General features: G+C 37.8%; 1 protein-coding gene across 1 annotated transcript in view; it reads left to right on the forward strand.

The window, feature by feature from the left end:
- The first annotated feature begins 680 nt into the window (after window positions 1–680).
- Window positions 681–17,290, forward strand: part of lancl2 (LanC lantibiotic synthetase component C-like 2 (bacterial)) — a 41,368-nt gene continuing 24,758 nt past the window's right edge. Inside the window, exons 1-5 of the mRNA XM_053495388.1 lie at window positions 681–791; window positions 1,221–1,528; window positions 12,806–12,923; window positions 13,048–13,255; window positions 14,118–14,265. Coding sequence (XP_053351363.1) covers window positions 1,361–1,528; window positions 12,806–12,923; window positions 13,048–13,255; window positions 14,118–14,265 — 642 coding nt within the window. The 5' untranslated portion in view covers window positions 681–791; window positions 1,221–1,360. The remainder of the gene's footprint in view (window positions 792–1,220; window positions 1,529–12,805; window positions 12,924–13,047; window positions 13,256–14,117; window positions 14,266–17,290) is intronic.

Genomic DNA, 17,290 nt, shown 5'->3' on the forward strand with positions numbered 1-17,290 from the left:
ATCTGCAGGTCTTAGGTCTGTGGGAGGAAACTGGAGTACCTGAAGGAAACCCGCCAGGTACAGGAAGAACATACAAACTCCATGCACACAGAGACTGGAATCGAACCCAGACCCAGGAAGTGCAAGGCGTCAGGGCTAACCACTACACCGCCCACTGTGTAAACCTAAAACTAAAAGCGATTAAAATAAAAAGCTAAATTGCAAATGGTTCATTTTAAATTAATAAAAACATAAATGAATAGAAAGAATAACATTTGGGTGGTGTTGTCCAAAAGAAATCAAACGCATTGCCAATAAGAAAGGAAAGAGAGATTGGTGCACAATCTCACACACACACACACACACACACACGGAAAGAGGAGGAGGGGTGTGTGTGTGTGTGTGGGGGGGGGGTGTTATAGATTTGTTTGCTGTACAGCCCAGAGCCTGGAGCGAGCCGGGATCGCCATCTGTTTCCTCTGAGACTCTGAGGCTAATGTTAGAGATCTGCGCTCTCCGCCGGTCCCGGTGCTGATGCAGGATCATCGCGCTGTGAGAGAGAGGAGAGAGAGAGAGAGAGAAGTCCAAGTCCGGAAATGACAGAGGGGACATTCGGTGGATTAGCAACAATGGGATGGAGATGGAGGTTGTGTCAGATATTCCCTGCTCTGTGAGGGTAGTAGATCTCTCTCTCTCTCTCTCTCTCTTAGAACAAACTAAGAATCGCTTATAATAAAGAAGCGGAGCGTCTCTGCGGTCTCACTGACGATGATGCCATGCTGAAGGGGAAATGTGCCACTTTTTCTAAACTGGTGAGACATACAGTACTACAGTACTATATTACTTTTCAGTTTGTAAGAATAATCTATTATGTTTGTGAAACTTTGTCTAACAATATATATTTTAATTGCATTATGAAATGACAACGCATACACACATACACACAAAATGATTTTCGCATGGACTACCCGTTATTAATTAATTGATACCCATGCTGTTGTCATCGTGCATCATGTTCTTTGTTTCAGTAATAATTAAATCCGGCATGCATGAATTTTTCTGTTATAATGAAACACACTTTTAGCGTAGCAACCTTTTTAAGGAGAAAAAATCACTTTAACCTTAGGACTGAATGAATGAATGAATGAATGAATGGGGTGCAGTATATGAATGAATGAGTTTATTCCTAATAGAAGTTAGAGCCAGGTCTTGGGCTAATCCCTTTTACTCTTTTCTGACAGACATATCCCTGCACTGACTCCTGACATTGCCCACTGCGGACTAACACCCAGCAGGAACATCTGCACCAAGCCATTTCCCCCTTCCAGAAAACTAAACGCGTTTTATTATCCGCATTTGTCCTCGGTGAGCCGCCGTAGAAATGGGAGACAGTATGTCGAAGAGGTTAAAGCTGGTGACGGCGTCTGAGTCGGAGATGGAGGAGCGCTCGTTTCCTAATCCTTTCCCTGACTGGGACCAGGGTGTCCTCTCGGCTTCACAGTCAGCAGCTAACAACAGCACCGGAGACACTTTTGATGCTGATGGAAAAGTAAGTCGTGGTGTATTTTTGCAGAACTTAACACGTATTTATGTTCCTGCAGGTCCCGCCTCCTTATGCTAGCTAGGCGCTAGTGCCGGCTGGGTGCTAAATGACTGCACAGTCCCTATAGAGGTGCACTAGCTAAAGTGGAAAATAGGGTGTAGGTGGGTAGGTAGTGCACACTGTTGGGAGTAATTTGGACAGCAGCCCGAAACGGTTGGTAAATAAACATTGTGGTGAGATACAGTGAGATCTGGGTTATTCATTTAACTATACAGTTATTTAATTTTACCGCTCTTTTTAGATATTAAACCTAGGTTTTCATTTGTTATTTAGATGCGTGTCTACATTATATGATCATTTAGGTACACAATTTGTTTAAGTATGATATTGAATATCTATCTATCTATCTATCTATCTATGTGTGTGCAAACGGGGTTAATTAGTTATTTGTTTTTAAAAGGACTGATGGTGTTACACCTTCATTCAGGAGAAAGTCCCGGTTTGAATTGAACACTTGGCGTATATAATGTAATAATTTTTTTTAGTAGATCTGCGTATATAAGCTGTTTGTTATCTTATTGTTATAAGATTTTTTTTTAAAGTTGTGTGTATATATACAGGTGACGGAATGGTGGTTTAGTGGTTAGCACTGTTGCCTTGCACCTTCAGGGGCTGGGCTCGATTCCCATCTCTGTTCTGTGTGCATGGTGTTTGCATGTTCTCCCCATGGTTGGTGCTTTGATCCCACGAATAAGCGATTGATAGTTGGCATTACCAAATTGTCTGTAGTGTGTGAATGAGTGTGTGTGTGTGTGTGTTCACGTGCAATTGCCCCTTTTGCACCACTTCGACATGATAAATAAGACCTCCCAGTCTCTCGTGCAAGGTGTTTTAGAGTTTTTGTAGGCGATTGCTGCAGACATTTTTGGATGTCCTCTGCCATAAGATTCGATCAATCAATTCGTTGTTTTCATTTTCTGTACCATTCTCTGAATAACAGGGTTTGAGGGTATGTCAGGAACACCATTGTTCTTTCTAAATTTACTCTGACATGTTGTACATTGTTTCGTTTAGTTTGCTTTGTCCTAGAGAGAGTTATCACAGAATATTCGGGTGGTCTTTTTTGATTTTATATGCGCTCCAAAAATGGCATTTTTCATCATTATACTTTCTCAAACAATAAAAATGAAAATTGAAAACTTGAGTGATTATTCTTCATGAGTACTGAAACTATAATTGGTGTAGGCTTCTAGAAGCATATGAAATTTAAAAATTTTGCCTAAATAAAAGTATTCTGCATTTTGGTAAAACCTTAAAAAGCTAAATATCTGTAGTGTTTTCATTTTGCAGTAGCTTAACAATTTCGGATTTTGCAATAATAAACTTTTTCATGTTTCTCTTTTCATGTGAAATAAAAAAAAAATCATTTAAGGATTTTAATTCGAAAAAGTTAGACACTTCATAAAAATGCATAAAACAACTATATTTAGCAAATATGTGTTTATTTACCTGTTAAAATATAACTGTGTATACATATTTACAAAAAATGCATGGATTGGAAGATTAGAAATATTAGGTAATATGAATAATGGTGTCCTATGATCCTATCTAAAAATTGACTTTTTTACCTAGGTAAAACTTTTTAAAACCAATATGTATGTATGCATGCATGTATGTATTGTTATAAATCAAATAGTAAATATTATTTCTTATTTAGTTGATTTGCATTTACAGGTGTTGTCAAAAAATAATCACTGTATTAATTACTGTAATAATACATAACTTTGCTAATGTGAAACTATGAAATAATGATTACAATGATTATAAGTCAGAACCAATAGGAAGCCCATTCTCTTTTCTCTGTGTTGGTAGAGACCATGATGGAAAGGTTGAGGGAGAGAAGGGGTTTCCTTTTAGTCATTTACTGTTTGCATCTATTCTCATACACATGTATAAATACTGTATTCTCTAATACAAAATCGTATATTACAGTTTAAATTCCATTCGCAAAAAGGTTTTTAAATAATCAGTTTTTTTTCTTTTTCCAAAATCGCACAGCACTACCAGTCATGTATCATTTAATGCCACAGCCTGGTGCAGTGTTATTGCTGATAATGTCTGATTTCAAGAGCACATTAAATTGGTTTAATTTATATAACCGTGTGCTCTGTGTATGTCAGTGGCCTTTCCTGGTCAGCAGAGGTGAATGCAGTGAGCAGCTTTGTGATTTGCAGCATGAATGTGCAGTTGAGAAATCAGCAGCAATTATACAATGTAGTCTCGTCAACGTGTAAATGGACACTAAATCAAGACCTTGTGGAGTCCACGCCACAAAGACTCAAGACAGGTTTAAGAGGGATCCCAGTATTTGTATGGTGTTTTCTAATAAAATGGCTAGTGAAAATGCATAAAAGAAATGGTACATTGGTGATATATTTTGTCGATATTCTTTCAGCTCTTCCTATTAGAGGTTGCCACATGGATCCAATTTTGATTATTTATGCCAGAAGCCCTTCCAGGTGTAGCCCTCACATTTTAATCCAGGCTTGGGACTGGTCATAACGGTGCAACTGGTGGCTGGGTGTTGGGCATCGTTCCTGAGACAAACCCAGGTCTTCCTTATGGCAGACGAGAAGCCTACCTCTAAACCACCATGCTCATATTAATGATACATTTATTTCTATATATGTAAGTATGGTGTTAGGATTTTGTATATTTATTTTAGAAAGCTAAAAAAGAAGAGAGTTTGTGGAGAGTATAAGAAATTTGTACAGGATTTAGTGTCTCTACAAGAATGACTCTCCCAGATGCCCTCTGTTGGTGCTTGGTTTGTCCAGAGAGCTCATTTATCTGACTGATGTCACATTTAAACAAAGCTAAGTGTGTCTGTGTGCGCTCACTGTGCTGTAGTATATGTGCTTGGAGTACTGTTAAGGACTTTACCTCTTTAAAGGTGGTATAAATCATCTTTTTATGAAGTCAGACTCGTATGTTTATCATTCATATAAAATTATGGTAAGAGATTTATTTTAAAAATGACACGTTGAGCCCGTTTTCAGCCTTAGATAAGATGGCAGGCGTCTGACATTTTGTACGCTTGTCTGTCTCCAGAATATTAAAAGTCACAAATTGAATGGTCCTTTGAAATTCCATGTAGGCACAATTCATGTAACGTGAGCTTTTCCCACCAAGATCTAATCACGAGACTGAAAAGGGCCCACAGAAATACCTTTTCATCTTTTTTTTAAAGCTATTCGTTTGTATGAGGTAATTGATGATGAAGGAACTGTATTCAGAAATTTTTGTTTTTATAGAGCTGAAGGAAAAACATCTGTGATGTGACTTTTAAACTTAAAATGCACTCCCACTTGATACTTAGCTTCTAGCTAAACAGGGAAAGCTTTTTCTTCTATTAGTAAAAGCAGTCTTGTTTCCAGCCAAAGGAGCGTAGCTGTAGAAAAGCGTCTGATTGATCGACTCCCCTTTGCCCAGTAAAAGCCTTTCATTTTGCACTAATTTCACGTTCATTCATTATTTATCCAGGCTTGTTCTCTTCTCATTTGGCTCAGTGCTACTGCCTTTCTCTCCGATATGAAGACAACTAATAGTTCATGTATATACCAGTTAATTCTTGCTTTAGTCTGGCTGGTTACCAAGCAAAATCACAGATGTATTAATGGAATAAGAGGACACTACAGGACATAGTAATGCATTTTGTTTTTAAATTTCTGCTTCACTTGCTCAGGCAAGATATCGTTCACTCAGCAAAATGCCATGTCCTGGTTAATTTGGCAAACATATAGATGATGTATAGGGAGCCTGCATGAACCTCTAATATGGAAGAATACAGTCAATGCACTGATAGTAGTTACAGTAGAGCTCATTAATGCTGATATTGAGATCATGGCATCTTGTACATACAAAGTCATCAAAGGATGGGAATTAATTGTAGCATTTCTAGTGATCAGTGTAGTAAGACGTGGCCTTCTCACTATGATCCGAAGCATGAATAGAGCTTAAATGCGCTTTGATTTGGGGGGGAGAAAAAAAAAACTTTCCAGGCTTGAGTGTAAAACTCAATAAAAAATTTTGTGCTCTGATTTTATTATTGCTCATTTCAAGTTCAAAATGCATTTTTACTGTCTCGTGCACAGGCTGTGAAGGCTTTTATGTGAAGTTTATTTCCTATTATGCTTTTTCAAATATGATCTTTCATGCAGTGTGTCATGTAGCTGTATGTGAACATAAACTATCTGCACTATCTGTGACACTGACAGTGCACAATAAATTAAGTTTTCGTCGGCTCACATTCGCCTAAACGACTCGTTAGCAAATCTATTTTTACTCTGTTACGGATCCACGTCACTCCGTAACATATTTGCATAATGTCCGCCAACGTTCTATGTTGCGAACAACTTGCCCTCCATCTTACAATTAATGTTACCACACTCTTGTTAATGTGACCGAGCATTCATGCCCGGTTCGCTTGACACTTTCTAATATTAAAAAAACAATAAAAACGAGAGCACACGAAATCCTTTTTAACTGTTTATTTTCCACCATTCACCAAAACTGAATTTAATACTCGTGAAGTGCGCATGCCTCTTGACGTAGTTTCTACGAGTAGTAATGGTGGACCAGCGCTGGTGTTATTTGTTTGTATGAGAGATGGAGAGATTGCTGTAAATCATTTTCTTTCGAAGATTTATTAACCGGATTATCTTTGACTGGACATATTCCCCGGACTTCTCTCCCTCCGTCATCGGCCTCCCGGACTTTATTAACCCCGGTGAGACTCGGATAACACACATACAATAAACATGGACTTAGGACTTTTTTTTTTACTCACTCGCACACATACACATACCGTTTATTATATGTAGTTTGTAAATATTGTTCATATCTTTGTTTGGTTGTGGTGCACCTTTTTCGTTTACTTTATTTAGTTTTGTATAATACATGTTTGCTTTATCTACTTGTTTGTGTTTGTCCTTTTTGCTCACCGGCCTTTTAACGCAACACCGACACAAAAATAAAAGACCTCTCGATTTTTGTGGCCACAGTTAATATAAAATTAGCTGGTCGTTACATGGTAAAACCAACGCCATCTTTTCTATGTATTGACAGGTCTCCAGAGCCATCACTTAGTTAAGGTAATGAGCGTTTCGTTTTCCGACATGGAAAGGAGGGGTTTAGACAGACTAAATCATCGAACTGCTTCACATGAGTCATTTACAAATCATTTATAAATGAGGTAAAATTAAATCTATTTTTGGATACCTTGCATACGTGTAAACCTGTTTTAAGAGACTCATTTAGCAATATTAGCAACCTTTAAAATGGCATAATAGGGGCACTTTAATACATTCCTCATGCTAGAGATAGAAGGGGAATTTTTTTGTGTGGCCAATCATGTATCGCCACACTTATTCCAAAATATTTTTTTTTACGTGCACGTGTGTACATTACAGTACACCATTTTGTAAGTCTAACAAATATTTTCTAGGTACTAGGATACAATTACAAATAACTAAAACAGGATATTACATTAGTGTTCTTCAGAATCGTGCTGATGGTTGAGCGATTCATGTTAAAAGAACGAGCAGTGTTGGCCATCTTTTTACCTTGCTCCATTTTTTTCAACTTTTTTCACTCCATTGTTAATGTTCGTTGCTTCTTAGCAGTGCCAGCTACATTGCTGCTGCTTCTGGACATCATGGGCTTGTACCGCACTTGCAGAGGATGCACGCTGCGCGGACATGACAATCTACGCCAGCCATGTGATCTATCATCTGTGATTGAACATACGCGAATGCATGTAACTCGAATGTTCGTACTGTATGTAGGGGACTTCCTGTCACAATCTATATCCATACAGTGAAACCTTAGATTGCAAGTAATGCTGTTTGTGAGTGTTTTGCAAGACAAAAAAAGTTTTTTACGAAATTCTGCCTCGGACACCAACTAGTCTTGGTTTACGAGTACCAAGTATCATGTATCACGCATGCATTTCTTGTTTTGACGCCAAGCTTCACGTGATCACAACTGAGCCAACGGTTTTTCTCTTTCTTGTGCTGCGGAATTGTGGGTAATTGTCTTCCCTGCTGGGTCTTAGTGTGCAGTCTCTCACTGGTATTATCAACATCCGTGCACATGTGTACTGTTTACTATAACACTGTGACTACGCGTGTGCGCGTAAAACGTATTTTATTTTGTGTCTGTATACGCGTGTGTACAGCGCGTGTGTAAAGCAAAAGCAAGTTGAGATTTAACTTTCATTAGAGAGGTTAAAGGTCCATTTTCTCTCTCTGTATCAACCTGCTCTTTGTGTCTGTTTGCGTGTGCATCATTGGACATCGTGACACACACACACACACACACACACACACTCTTTCTCTCTGCTCTACACAGAAACACTGATCACGCTGCATTCACATTTGCTTATTTACCTGACAACAACCCCAGATTGCTTTATCAGTCACCCTTATTGGTCACACTCACTCAGTGTAACACAGAGCACTATGAATTCACCAATCAGGCCAGAAATTAGAGATAACATATGATCCAGGCGTTTACCTCAATCACTTCATCGCTCTTCCTCATTGACTGTGTTCCGCTGTTACTCATGGGATGTGTAACATGGAGACGGAGCTAAACAGACTAGTTAGTTTACTTAGTGGAACTAAATGAGTTTGTCGATATATTTGCGTGACAAAAACTGGAGTGTAAAACATAATAAAATTTAGTGTGCAGATTTTATTATTGCTTGTTCCAAGTTCAGACTGTATTTCCACTGAGCATTCTGTGCATACTCAGTATCAGGACACTTTCAATGCTGGCCAATCAGAGACTAAAGGAGGGACACTTCATGCCAATCAGATGCTGGCACCTTTCCATGGTCTAAGACCCCCCTCAAACCAATTCATTTTCTTCTGTTGTTGCGTTTAGCAGTTAGTGCTTATTATTTTTATCAGCAAAATGATGTCTCCTATGTGTTTACACTCATGCAAACGCACGCACACATTACACATAAAGAAAGAGACAGACATGTGCAGTTCTAATCGGGATGTAACTTGCTGTATAGGTTAATTAAACCTGACGTGTTGGTTCTAGCTGTTACACAGAGACTCTGAGAACAGATCGAAGCTATAGAGAAGCATGCTAGAGGAAGACGACTGAGAAATATAACCTTCAACAACAATAAATTCTACAGTGTAAACTATGCATTTAATTACAAACTACCTAAAATGCTGTCATTTACCTTATGCTGATAAAAATAATATAGTCATGACCTCATAGTTATAACAATATAGTCGTATAAACTAATGCATGTGATGATAAAGTACTGTCAATGGTACTGTATCTGATGATAGAATCATGATCTTTTTCTTTCTTTTTTTTTGTCTTTGAATTGTCGGATAATATTTCTCCCTATGTCATCCATATCTGCCTTCACTGTCCACAGACATTTATGCTAGAAAAAAAAAAACAAATTTCCCCCTACACAATGTTTCTGAGACAGAAAGTAGTCTTAGATAGTCAACAGTTTATTACCATAAAGATCCCTCATCACAAACGGTAGCCTATTTTCTCTGGAGGCTGGGTAGCTACTTGTCATGTTCAGGACCAAAAACAACAGATACCAAGTTTACAAAACTTTCCAGCAGTAATATAAAGCACATCAGATTTAGAACTTTTAAAAAGTTTTTCGCCTTTAAATTAAGCCTAGATAAGATGCATGGAATTCAAAGGTTTGCTTTAATCTCAGATTAGCTGAATCCACATGCCATCTGCTGATTTTACACTGTTAGTTTTTTTTTCCTGTCAGTCTGTGGAGGTGTGGAAGTGTCTCCTCGCTGTCTTCATCTTCTGTGAGTTAGTGTGCGCTCTGCAGCTTAACACTGATCATTAAGCCTGTCTGAATAGAGGATTCATTACTGTATCAGTTGTACAGAGGTTGCTTTAGTTTGGATGCAGTTAAAGATGTTTTGACTTTATAATTAGTGTCGTATCCAGACGAGATTTGACATCCTCCTGGACGAGATTTAACATCATTTCCAGTCCAGTTTAATGTTTGTGAGGCCATGAAGATTGACACTATACATTAAGCACATGAACTTGATTCTTTTCAGTGACAGACACACAAATGAAATTGATAAAAACAAAAACAAAATCCTCAACACTTATAGCCTAATAGTAGTTAAGAAACTGTAAATACAGACATAACCTTCATCTATTGCGTCCAGTAGTCATCACAAGCATCATGCAGCAAGTTTAAATGCAACAAGATCAACATTAGTGCACGGTGCAAGCACTACTGTTCTGGTCTACTTTTACAGCGTTAAAAAAAGGCCAAGCAAATAATTAATACACAAGCTGTTTAACACATGAGCTCCTGTTTTCGATGAAGGTTGTATAAAAACAATCGTGTTGCACACGAGATCCGCACCGGGAATTCAGGTAATGATCAAGTTTCTCATCTCTACTGAAGAGGACACAGGTTATCATAAAGCACACAGATATCACGCCTCTGCAAATGTCTGCTGCCAAGAAACTGTTAGCTCGGCTGCTGAACGTCTTCCAGCTGGCTAGATAATGTTTTCCTACTTCTAACATGCTGATCAACTTTCCTAACTTTTTAAGGTCCTCTCGTGTTTTTTCATAACTTGAATTTGAGTACACTAAACTATCACAACAAAATATGATAATTATTACATGTTCATGGCAATGCTCTTTATATACTGCAGATAGTAGTGATGGGAATCAGCAGGGATCACCCAATACGATATTAACATGATAACTAGATCTCGATTCTATTTGTATTGCGATTCTGTAAGTGTCGTGATTTTAGAGATATCCCCACTCTGTATGACTTTTTTCAGAGTTTGTTGCCATTCTAAACAAACTTTTTTTTTGTAATTTGCTCCTATGTTTCCTGACAATTTGTGAATAGTTTAAAGTGCCTGTAGGATTATAGAGGAACTGCAATATTTCATCTCCTCAGATGCAAACATTTTGGAAACGATATTGGAGTCAGTAATGCAATACATAAAATGCCACGTGAAAGAATCATGATGCATTACTGAATAATCCCCCCCCCCCCCAATATCTAATAGAAAGGTTATTTGATGATAGATTATGCCATAAAATAATTGAAGGTGTGAAATAACCATTCCAGCATCACACTTGTCAGTTTAATTACATTACAGGCTAATAAAGTTAGTAATAAAACATTAGGTTACTAAGTTCTAGAGAAATAATCAACTAAAGCTTGGGGTAATGCCGGGGGGGGGGGTCGGTGGAGGGGGAAACTGTGACTTATTTTGTTTGGTGATTCCTATATCAGCACACTGACTCCAAAATCAATAAACAAAAATTTAATTTACGGATGTTTTTTATTAAAGTTGGTAAAATGTTGCCATTCCTTACAGGTGCGGTCTAGACTATTCACTCCTTGAAAGGCAGCATAGAATTTTCCTGAAGTTTGTGTAGAAGTGTAACAAACAATATTAATATATAAATCGGGATATTTATACATTTTTGTACCAAGAGAATTGCAATACAAATTCTATTTCAGCACATCTGTATCGTGATAATATTGTCCATGGTGACCTCTGGTGATTTCGTTTCCCTAGGAATACTGCTACCACCCCGTAGGTTGAAGAATTAACAATAACTGCGCATTATTTCTTTAATTCTTTATTATAAAAATAATGTCACACATTTATAGATACTTAAAATGATTTACAACGACCACAGGTAAAAATTTTTTTTACCATTTTACTTGTTGAGTACTTCCTTTATTTTTCCAGACTGCAAGTTTTTAAATTTTATTTTATTTTTTTATTTTCAGTCATTGCTGCTTTGTCTGGGCAGCATGCCACAGATCTGAGCCGAGACTGATCTTTTATTAGCATTCATCTCACAAACCGCACTGCTGCAAATGAACTGCCAGCAAACTCGGTTTACTTCTGTCTCCGCTAATAACTTATCGTTCACCAGTGTGTGTTTGAGGGGAGTTGATGGGTAGTGCTGCACTGGCTCCGAGCATTCCTCTGTGATTTATGATGAAAAGCCTCTGAGCTTTTATTTCCCTGGAAAATAAGGCTTTCTCTTTGTCCGAGCCAGCAGCCAACACCCACAGCTGTACCACTGCCAGACATTAACCTTTGTCTTTCTGGTGGTTTGTCGATGTGTGGTTATGTTGCCGATGATTTGATAGAGGGGCTTCAGTCCTTTTAAGAATTACAGAATTACAGTAAAATGGAAAAATATTGACTTTGAGAATTTGTGATGTCAGAGCTGCAACATGCTACAGTAGGTCTGAGACAGGTGGCAGACAAAAATCTGTTGTAGTCAGTGACTCCATTTTAGAGATTCAAAATTCTTGATTGATATTATTTTAATCAACAAAAGAGCAGTGGTGCTGCAATCTAAAGTATTGCCTATGTGCTGTTTAGAGTATAAGCACAATATATGCAATATATGTGTAACATTTTAGCAGTGTTTTGTTTCTAGCTGAAACCCACCATCATGTCTCATAAAAATGTTCTTCTTGCAGTGTTTGGTATAAAGAGCACTGGTTAGGCGCACACAAGAGTATGTTAGTTTGTATAAAAGGCACCTACCACTGAGCCACCAGTGCCCCGAACTCATTATAAATAATCGTTCAGTGCCCTTAGTGTTTAATTTCTCTTAAATTTAATTATTTTCCGGACATGCACTACGAAGTCCCACACAGCTGAGTCTTCAACTTATCACACTACTGCAGTGTCGAGCATTGCCTTCTTAGCTTATTTGGAATGTCCCTAAATCCAATTCAAAGTCCTGTTAGTCCTTGTAAAAGAATAATTTTATTTAGGTAATAGACAGTTACGGTGTGCAATCTCAAGAAGAATACACAGAAGCCAATCATGTCTTAATCAAGAGTCCTTACAGCTACGCTCCAGAATAAAGCAACAGCAATGCACCTTAAAGAATATTGGCCATTAGCAAGTGCTGACACTCAAGATTGCTTAAAGGAGGATTATGGATTTTTGCTAAATAATAGCACATTCATTATTAGATTTAGGTCATCTGGAGTGTCTGGCAGACATGATGGCATAGTAAGATTGCACTGATTATAAAATCAGGCTTTGTCTCATCGCCAGAAATATTTCAGCTGCTGTTAGGAAATGAATTCAGCAGTTCTGTTGAATTAGTATTGAGATGTGAATGACAGTGTTTTATTTGTGTTACACCACATTAACAATTTATTTTTTTTCTTTTCTGTTTTTGACTCAGATCACAGAGGCCTTCAAGAAGAAAGTACAGAATAAAATTAAAGATCTTCTCGTGCAGATGGAGGAGGGACTTAAAACAGCAGACCCGCATGACTTCTCCACATACACCGGCTGGACAGGTAACGCTTCCCTGTTGGTCTCCCCTGCGTACTTTCAGTTAGTTTACTATAAATGAAATATTTACTGATAGGATGGTATTCCTCAATGTTTGTGTGACATGTTATTTAAAAACTGGTGTTGTAGGAATTGCCTTGCTGTACCTGCAGCTGCATCGCGTGAGTGGCGATTCCTCTCACCTGCAGCGCTCGCTGGATTACGTAAAGCGTACCCTGCGCAACCTGAACGGACGAAAAGTCACTTTTCTGTGTGGTGACGCTGGACCGCTGGCTGTTGCTGCCGTTGTTCACCACAAACTAAATAACCAGGCTGATTCAAAGGAATGCCTTACCAAGTATGATATTAATTTCATTTTTTTTCTCTCCTCTATGCCTTTCTGTCTTTTTCACACCATTCGATCTCATTTTGTCACTCTGTGTATGTAAGTGTGCGTGCTTGCTGGAAGTTGGCAGATTAATCATCGGGACTGCTTGCTGGCAAGTGAGAACTCTGCAGCTCTCAGCATGAGACTCATTACTTATTGTGTAAACTCAGATCTTTTTCAGCCTTATGGCCATACGCACGTGATAAATAATAATAATAATAAAAATAATAATAAAAAAATATAATAGACACTTTACTTCAAAATCTGGACAGTAAGTTTGAGATCTGGTGGCTATGAAGGCGAGTGCTAATAGTTTATGTACAATCCTTATTAAAGCACTGTGACTAGGGGGCGAAGTTATCCTTAAAACTTGAAGATGACATGTTTCCTCATAGGATGAAGCTGATAATTTAACGTTGTGTAAACTGATTTGCAGTGACTCTTCCCTCTAAGGAGACAAGTGAGCTCAAATGATGCCAGCAGAATGGCTCCCAGAGCATAACAAAGCCATTGTATCTTCCTTTAATTTGTCATCTGTCTGTACGAGACTGCCAAATCATCTTCTCTGATACTGTTCCAGCATGTTTTTTTCCTTGTAGCCCACTCTGTAGTATGTTGGCAGTTGTATTAGCCTCTTGCTGAGAAGCCCATCTGCTTAAAACCAGCGATATCATGCAAATGACTTCCTCATCATGCCTTTTCATCTCAAATAATCTTTTTTAGATCAGAGTTTTGTTTTGTGGCAATTGTAGTTATTTCTGCTTGATGTTTTAAAATGATTTCCTCCATTTTTTCTTTTTTTTCTTTTTCCTTCCATTCTGGGATCCTGTAGACTGCTTCAGCTCCAGCGCTCAGTCATCAGTCCAGACTCAGAGATTCCAGATGAGCTGCTGTATGGTCGCGCTGGATACCTGTACGCCCTGCTCTACGTCAACAAAGAGATCGGGCCAGAAACGGTGGACGAGAACATCATCGCCAAGGTGAGAGCCATTTTTACACCGTGCCCCCACCAAGCTAAACTGTCCAAATAAAAACTGTTACCCTCCTACTTTTCTAATATAAAAAAAAAATATGGGTAAAGCGTGTGTTATATATAGTATACAAAATGATAAAATTAAAAACTGTATATCTAACAATGACACAAACAGGAATAAGAACAAGTGATAATCAGCGCAACCGGTTAACTGGTGAGACATAAGGGCACTGGTCTGAATAGGTCTACTGTATGTAGCCTGGTGAAATCTGGAATTCGTCAATCCAATCAATGGGAAACCATGACAGAGTGTCGAGGCATGCGGCTATTAGGACTGCATGAATTGATGAAATCTTTGCAAATTTTTTTTAAATAAAGGGTACATCCTGTTTTCACTGATCATCCTTGAGATGTTTCTACACCTCGATTGGAGTCCACCTGTGGTAAATTCAGTTGATGACATGATTTGGAAGGACACACACATGTCTATATAAAGTCCCACAGTTAACAGTGCATGTCAGAGCACAATTCAAGCCATGAAGTCCAAGGAATTGTCTGTAGACCTCAGAGACAGGATTGTATAGAGGCACAAGTCCGAGGAAAGGTACAGAAAACTTTCTGCAGCATTGAACGTCCAGATAAGCACAGTGACCTCCATCATCCATAAATGAACGTACAGTAGTTAGGAACCACCAGGACTCTTTCTAGAGTGGGCCGTCCGGCCAAAGTGAGCGATCGGGGGAAAAAGGCCTAGGTCAGGGAGGTGACCAACAACCTGATGGTCACTCTGAAAGAGCTCCAGTCTTTCTCTGTGGAGAGGGGAGAACCTTTCAGAAGAAAAAACATCTTGTAGCCTCATACTCAAAACAACTTAAGGCTGTAATTGGTGCCAAAGGTGCTTCAGCAAAAATAAAAATAAAAAAAATCTTACGGTCTGAGAGTTCTTCAGGTGCCTTTGGCAAACTCCATTTTTGTTCTTCTGGAAGATTTTCCTCTTACCACAGAGAAACAGTGGAGCTCTTTCAGAGTAACCATCTGATTCTTGGTCACCTCCCTGACTTAGGTTTTTTTTTTTTTTTATCCCTCAACCTCCCTGATTATTTTTTGAGGAAAATAACTATTTTAATCAATTTTGGAAAAAGCTGTAACATAGCAAAATGTGCAAAAAGTAAAGCGCTGTGAATACTTTCCGGATGTACTGTAAACTGCAATATCTAACTATTAAATGCATAATGAATTATTAATGTTTGTATATTTTGTATCCAAATGGTTTTATTTAGGGTAACACCAAATAACGTCACAAATTATCCTATTAAGAGGATGCCTGTCAATATTTATTTACCACCTTTAAAGTACTTAAAAAAATAAACAAATACTTAAAATATTGATGCATACATATATTATACATTTATTACCTGTAATAAATTGCAGCTTTTACGATGAAATAATTTCACATGTCTGTATAAAGATTTAGATTTTTAGGTGATTAGTTGTGCAGCACTAACGGCTATTATTGATCGTATAGTGTGGAACCAGAGGCTGGAAGGATGCACACAGTAATAGGCACTAACCTGAAAAATGTAACACCCAGATAACCATACACAGCATGAAGGACAGGCAGAAATACAACAAGGGTAGGTAGTACGCTGTTTCCTTAAGTTTAAATTTCAGGTTCACTAATGTGGCAGCTACAGTGTTATTTTTGTGCCAAAATCCTGAGAAAATAGCTCACATTCTATTTTGGTACACTTAGATTGACTTGGGCTCAAAACTCCCTCACACACACGCTTAAAATAACACCAGCAAGATAGCAAGTCAGTCAGTAAACTACTGTCTGACGGAGACAGGATTTTTTCACTTCTCAATGGCATGTACTGTTTCATATAAGCTCATGTTTTGTTTAAAATCTAAAGTCTGTAGCTAAAACTTTTGAGTTATCTGGGAACAGCTTCTGCTTCGAACTCGAAAAAAGTCATTGGCCAACTACAGGGGACGTGAGGATCAACTCTGGAATCACTTTTAATTCTTGTGTCTGACAGCTTTGCAGATTACACAACAATTGTTCAAAGTAGATTCAACTAAGTGGTCGATAACCTTTAACCTTAAACGAAAAAAACACAAAAAAGGTACATTACTATTTCTAATAAATAATAGGTAAATCATTACTTCCAATAAATATTAGTTAAATAAAACGTTACCAAATACATGGAAACACTTAAATAACAATCATAACATAACATAAGTTACTTTTTCTTTCTTGTATTGAGAGAATTTTTTTTCCTTTATGCTTTTAAATGAAAATTATAATTGAGAGAACATTTTCAAGACTACAAAAAAAAGTTAAAATTGCTATAAGATCACAGATAAACACAAATAATTTAGCTTTGTACATTTTAAAGCAACATGACAGGGTAATTATTAAATATATTACTACATACACAGAGCGATTAACATGAGTGTCAAGGTTGTAAACAGTCCAGGCAAAACCCTAAAGAGTTTTTCACTTCTTGAGGGAATGGAGTTAAACCTTTCTAATTTTGCTGGCCAAGACTTATTTGAATGTGGGCTGTTGTGTTTCCTCCCTTACTGCGCCAAATATGATAACGTAAAAAAAAGTTAGAATTTAAAACCCATCATGTTTAACACCCTTCTCAAGTTTATCTTGCTTTGCTCTGTTCCAGTTCTGTATACACTTGAGGCTCTTGGTGTCCCACTGACACATTTGGCGTAGCGGATTATAAATTTTATTAGATAAAATCACAAATAGTTTGGGTATTGTGTTGGAAATTTTTGTGGCAAGACATAATCTAAAACCGTGCTGCGTGAGGAAGCTCTGACCTAGAAAGGAGAAAAAAGTGGTGGTGCGCGTTTGAAGGTAACTGCCTGCACTATTTTAAACAGTGCTGGACTGCGTTTTTTTTTTTTTTTTGCCATGCTTATTGACATTGCAAAGTGATTTTTATATGTGGGGGAAAATACTGTAGACTGTGCCACTTTGTATTGTATTATTATTATTATTATTATTATTATTA

This window comes from Clarias gariepinus, chromosome 4, assembly GCF_024256425.1.
Source record: "Clarias gariepinus isolate MV-2021 ecotype Netherlands chromosome 4, CGAR_prim_01v2, whole genome shotgun sequence".
NCBI lineage: Eukaryota > Metazoa > Chordata > Actinopteri > Siluriformes > Clariidae > Clarias > Clarias gariepinus.